Source organism: Camelina sativa, chromosome 15 (assembly GCF_000633955.1).
Source record: "Camelina sativa cultivar DH55 chromosome 15, Cs, whole genome shotgun sequence".
Taxonomy (NCBI): Eukaryota; Viridiplantae; Streptophyta; class Magnoliopsida; order Brassicales; family Brassicaceae; genus Camelina; species Camelina sativa.
Window position 1 is genome coordinate 1,150,392 of NC_025699.1, and position 5,937 is coordinate 1,156,328.

Below are 5,937 nucleotides of genomic sequence, written 5' to 3' on the forward strand. Positions count from 1 at the left end.
ATTGCCCAGTTAATTTTTAGGTATTGGTATTATTTTTGGGCTTCTAACCCAAGCCCATTAGCTATAAACGGATCTGTTTTAAAATTTTAATATAGAATAGACGAGAGGAGGGTTCGAACCTGAGACCTTTCAGATAAGGCATACACACGCTAACCATTTGAGCTGCTCCAACTTTTTGGTTTAACTTCCTGAATGACATATATAAGGGTTTCGGTTTAAGTTCGGATTCTAGAAAAAAGTTGAAAACCGATCCGAATCCGAACGAATCCGATCCGATCCGATCCGAAAAACAGTCGAATTCTAAACGGATTCTATATGTCCCAATCCAAAAAATCCGAAATCCAAAAAAACCGATCCGATCTGAACCGAAAATCCGAACGCCCAGGGCTAGATTCAGCATTATTCTCAGAGGTATTGTCTGTTGCCGCTCACAGGTTCTACTGTATGCTGTCTTGTTTCATATTTATAACAAGTCCAAGAAGTGATTATTGCTACACGACTTAGATCCGAACAATGTTTTTTCTTCATAGTGACTGTGATGTGTTGTAGTCTTTGTGAAGAAAGCACTAAATATAAAAATAGTTGACTTTTAAGATCGTGCTTTCTGTCTGCATTCACACAATTATAGAGTTGAATATTCGATCATGTTGACTAGTACGTTGACTCCAGAACATGTAATTGATTTGGGAATTCAGTGATTTAAAAGACTAAATGAAAACGATGCTTTCATATATCTGACTTCTCTCAAAATTTGAAATGTTATCTCTATTCATTCGATTCTTACAAATAACATTTGAAGTAATAGCAAACCAATTTCTACATATTAATTAAAATCCAAACGATGAGAAAGGCTTCTTAGAGATGATGTATGTTCATTAACAAACATGTTGCTTCCTAATCCAGAAACAATTAAGCCAGAAACTGCATAATCTTTTTCCAGCTCTTCATCAGTTCTACTAATAAATGCTCTCTTCTACTCATTTTTTTTATTATTTTTTTCCTTTTATCTTGTACTTACTACATGCATAGAGGTTACTACTACATACATAGAGGTTGATACAGATTATGTTTTTATCAGCAAACTGTCCGACCATAGCATATTGATGCAATGTACAGATTTTTTGCCCATTTCTCCTGAAATCAAAAATGCAGGTCCAATGTCAGTTAAAAAGAACAAATGGAGAAGAATCCCAATTTCCATTTCATGTGTGAAACGAAGCCAACATGCTTCATTTGTTTTCGAAGATTACCTTGACATGGGTACTAGGGAAGGCAGAAGTTCGGAGAGTCTCTTGCGTTTCATCAGTTATTTTACGTTTAGGTATACTCAATATAAGAGCTGCTTGGTCAGCTGTTGCAGCCATTGATGTTATCCTGTATCCATTTTCCCACCTTCGATGTATTCCTTCACTTGGGTACAAGAAGTCAAGCTCCACCACCTATTATATACACCACATAAACATCATTAATACATCATAGTGCCCAAAAAGGAATCAAAGAAGCATCGAAATGCCTCAGGTAAAGATATGGGAACCTGTTCAGAGTAGCCTGAGTTCCTGGACATTACTACACCCCACCGACTCCCAGCAGTGGTCATCGAAGTTACATGAAAACCTTCTTTCCACTTTTTATTTATCCACTTGAATGGAAATGAGTCGCTGACTTTGTAAGATTGCTGGGTATAAGGAGTTCCTATCACATTACATGAAGTGGAATAAGTAAAACAGCTTTTAATGATCTAATGAATGAATAAGTAAGACGTCGGCAAAGTTATCATCAGACGTGAATACCAACCTTTTGCCATAACAACCAGTGAGCTCCCATTATTTGCACCAGCTATGGAACTGATATAGTAGTTCTTTTCCCATTGTTCCATAATCCAGTCCTGCAAAGAATCCAGAAACAAATGGTAAGCTGCTATAGTCAACATAGGTATGACAAATAGATGGCTCCTAATGCTTTAGATGTTTCACCTTGTGCAGGAAGACTGAGGACAGTTCATATACTTGAGAACTGAACCCAGTACCAGCATCCATGATGATGGCCCAGAGATTAGCTGCTGATGCTACACAGCTTATGAAAAGGCCATCCTCGTTACCCTTCTCAACATGCTGGTGCAGTCTTGAGTCTGCAACGTTGTAATGATATCTACAAAAGCAACAAAGATTTGACCCGTTACGCAAAGAAATACAAAAAAACAAATATTTCCACTAATATTATTTAAGTCTCAGTATCCTTCCCCATCCCACCTAATGTATCTTTCTGAAATAGGTAATAACTAAAGCCATAACAAATGCAAAGCATTAGACAATATGTTTTGCTATGACTGACAAGCAGACTGGTCAGCTAGAAAGAGGAATGATTAATGAAGATTTTCAGAGCTTTATACTCCAGAAAGAAGTGGTGAGCAAAGCATTTAAATGTGTAAGAATTACCTCTGTTTCATAGGACGGCGTGCATTATAAACTGAAATCCACTGGGTAGCAGGACTGCCGATTCTAATTTTCTTCCTAGGCTGTTCATCCTCTTCCAAATTGATAAGCAATCTTCCTCGCTTTTGACCAACCTAGTCATGCAAAAGTAAAATGTCAACACTCGCTGATATATTTATGCATAGTGAAAAAAAAAAAGACACAGGAACCAAAGAAAATCACCTTAAGAGCCCCATCAATTCTTATTGGTCTAGATATAGCACATGGCTCGATTAGAGTATCAAAAATTGAGATAAGCTTGGCATAGTTGGGCTCCTCGTCAAACTTCATATTAGTAACTGCCTCGAGGAACAGCTTAAAAGGGGGTGGACAAAAACAGCACATCAATTCAGGAGACGTTGACATCTTTTTCTTGCAAACAAGAAAGCTCTTGTTGTCACCCTGCGTACAAAAACCATAAATCATGGACTAGAACTGAGACTTAAAAATGCTGTAGGTTGTGAAGAGAGATAAGAAACCCACCTGGTACCCTTGCCACGGCAACCTTCCCCGCATCAGAAATATTAATGTATAAGCCAATGACTCGAGATCATCTCTCCGACTTCCGGTGCGACCAAGATGTGCATGACAACTTGCATACCTTATTGTTCCCCTGCATATGAAGCATAATAAAGATGTAAATACATATGTATACAAAAGAAAAGTAAGAAAGATAGCATACACAACACAATTAAAATACCTGAATACATCTGCTCTTTGATCATATTCAACATGCTGGCCAGAGTGTGAATCTTTCCATCTTGATGCTAAAATAAAAGAGAATCTATGTTAACATTTGTTAAAATAAAGACTATAAATATTTCAAAAGACTTTCTAGAGACAAAAGAGAGATATAAACAGCTGAAGTGTATTAGGTTCTTTGTAAGCATATTACAGAAACTCACCTAGACCAAGATCAATAAGGTATAGTTTCTTCTCGTCTGCTGTTCCAGGCTGACCAAGTAAAAAGTTTTCTGGCTTCACATCTCCATGCACAAACCTTATTTCATGTAAGGATTAAACATGGCATGACAGTCAGCTCATTGATAGCAAATTTTTGGGTGTAATTATAAATTTGTTCGAAATAAATGGAATTATTAATTGCTAGGAAGTTGGCAACTACAAAAATTAGCACTAACCCCTTCGTATGCAGTTTCTCAAGAATAGATATCGCCTCCACTGCAATGCACGCTACCATGTTTGGAGACATCCTACACGTACGAAAATAAATTTAGCATATCTGCATGAGCATGATTGGTCTAAATAGAAAGCAAGATGATAGTGCTTACGATTGAGCCAAGGAATTCCAAACATCCCAGAGGCTAGGGCCAAGCATGTCCATGACCTGAAATAATTATAATAGTTTCTTTTATAAACGACACCTCATTAATCTGGATGTGTAACCAGGCTCGTACGAAAAGCTTACCAGAATGTAAAAATCTCCTTGACGACCCTTATGATGTACAGCAGGAATTCCATAACAGCTATTGAGCGTACTTTAAAAGAGAAAAATAAAACAGAACAGATTAGTAGTGACACATAACGAGATATAGAGAATATGGGAGGAAAATTAGAAATGAAGCACAAGTCTTACTTGTACACTTGCCACTCGTAAGGTGGGCCAAAATTACAGCCTTTACTATTTCGATGTTCAAGTTTAAGAGCTACCTGAAAAAGAAAAGAATTAACGTTTTTAATTTGTTCACTCTTTTGGTATTAAACCCCATGACTTTCAACAGGCTTTTGTCTAAAATACCTCAATTGCATCTGCTCCAATCCTATCACTGCCACCACTCACCCTTCTGCCAACATAAACTTGACCAAATCCACCTTTACCGAGTTTCCTCTCGGTCTTATAAACAGGAGAATTCCCNAAGTAAAAAGTTTTCTGGCTTCACATCTCCATGCACAAACCTTATTTCACGTAGGGATTAAACATGGCATGACAGTCAGCTCATTGATAGCAAATTTTTTGGGTGTAATTATAAATTTGTTCGAAAGAAATGGAATTATTAATTGCTAGGAAGTTGGCAACTACAAAAATTAGCACTAACCCCTTCATATGCAGTTTCTCAAGAATAGATATCGCCTCCACTGCAATGCACGCTACCATGTTTGGAGACATCCTACACGTACGAAAAATAAATTTAGAATATCTGCATGAGCATGATTGGTCTGAATATAAAGCAAGATGAAAGTGCTTACGATTGAGCCAAGGAATTCCAAACATCCCAGAGGCTAGGACCAAGCATGTCCATGACCTGAAATAATTATAATAGTTTCTTTTATAAACGACACCTCATTAATCTCGATGTGTAACCAGGCTCGTACGAAAAGCTTACCAGAATGTAAAAATCTCCTTGACGACCCTTATGATGTACAGCAGGAATTCCATAACAGCTATTGAGCGTACTTTAAAAGAGAAAAATAAAACAGAACAGATTAGTAGTGACACATAACGAGATATAGAGAATATGGGAGGAAATTTAGAAAGGAAGCAGGTAAGTCTTACTTGTACACTTGCCACTCGTAAGGTGGGCCAAAATTACAGCCTTTACTATTTCGATGTTCAAGTTTAAGAGCTACCTGAAAAGGAAAAGAATTAACGTTTTTAATTTGTTCACTCTTTTGGTATTAAACCCCATGACTTTCAACAGGCTTTTTTCTATAATACCTCAATTGCATCTGCTCCAATCCTATCACTGCCACCACTCACCCTTCTGCCAACATAAACTTGACCAAATCCACCTTTACCGAGTTTCCTCTCGGTCTTATAAACAGGAGAATTCCCAACTTGCACCTGCACAATTAAATAATAGTGAATATCTCTCTCAAAGGTAAATAAAAAGTTGAGACAATGCTTAAACACATTAGCATGGCTCGCGAACCACATATCAGCAAAAGATCTAAGAGTTCCAAGATGATGATTGGTGATGAAACAAGCATATGTTGAACTCCAAAACGGAGGACCTTCTTTGACTTAACCCTAGAGTTTTGCAAGGATGTAACCTAGCAGAAATCCAGTGACTAATGTCATAATGTTAAACAGGAAATACCCTTTCAGGGACTGGACCCATGCTGGAATCTTCTTCCATTCCTACTATTTTCTCTGCGCTACCGCCTTCTGCAGCAAGATCCTTATCAGCTACCCCTTCAACTCGATTTAAGGCAGGTTCAGTGGCCCCTAAAGCACCTGCAGCAGGACGAACCTCACAAGGTTCTGGATCTAAGTCTGTCAACCTGATACCCCTGCCTCTACCGGCAGCAGTTGGTCTTGGAGGTGCCGCCCCTTTAGCTAAAGCAGCATTCCCCCTTCCTCTACCACCACCTCTTCTCCTTGTCGCAGTGGGAGGAGGAGATACGATAATTTCTGGTTGTTCAACTAGCTGAGGGTTAGGCTGCTCGTCAAGGCGTCTCGATCTCCTTGCTCCACTTCTTAACTCTGGCATTCTTACTCCATGCAAAA

General features: G+C 38.3%; 1 protein-coding gene across 5 annotated transcripts in view; it reads right to left on the reverse strand.

Annotated features, from left to right (window-relative positions):
- LOC104744499 (casein kinase 1-like protein HD16) overlaps window positions 1-5,937 on the reverse strand; it is a 12,823-nt gene that overhangs the window by 5,043 nt on the left and 1,843 nt on the right. The window contains exons 3-18 of one of the 5 annotated variants that reach the window (XM_019237282.1): window positions 5,528-5,891; window positions 5,146-5,271; window positions 4,984-5,057; window positions 4,814-4,883; window positions 4,677-4,732; window positions 4,526-4,597; window positions 3,377-3,471; window positions 3,172-3,238; window positions 2,955-3,084; window positions 2,655-2,873; window positions 2,436-2,566; window positions 1,974-2,148; window positions 1,795-1,885; window positions 1,535-1,692; window positions 1,251-1,439; window positions 1,068-1,131 (exon numbers count right to left, since the gene is read on the reverse strand). In XM_019237282.1, the coding sequence (XP_019092827.1) occupies window positions 1,075-1,131; window positions 1,251-1,439; window positions 1,535-1,692; window positions 1,795-1,885; window positions 1,974-2,148; window positions 2,436-2,566; window positions 2,655-2,873; window positions 2,955-3,084; window positions 3,172-3,238; window positions 3,377-3,471; window positions 4,526-4,597; window positions 4,677-4,732; window positions 4,814-4,883; window positions 4,984-5,057; window positions 5,146-5,271; window positions 5,528-5,891 (2,074 nt within the window). In that variant the 3' untranslated portion in view covers window positions 1,068-1,074. Of the gene's footprint in view, window positions 1-840; window positions 1,135-1,250; window positions 1,440-1,534; window positions 1,693-1,794; window positions 1,886-1,973; window positions 2,149-2,435; window positions 2,567-2,654; window positions 2,874-2,954; window positions 3,085-3,171; window positions 3,239-3,376; window positions 3,472-3,610; window positions 3,683-3,760; window positions 3,817-3,897; window positions 3,968-4,065; window positions 4,140-4,227; window positions 4,339-4,525; window positions 4,598-4,676; window positions 4,733-4,813; window positions 4,884-4,983; window positions 5,058-5,145; window positions 5,272-5,527; window positions 5,932-5,937 lie in introns of those variants that run through there. The other 4 variants (XM_019237281.1, XM_019237280.1, XM_010465561.2 and 1 more) reach the window with 4 other exon arrangements.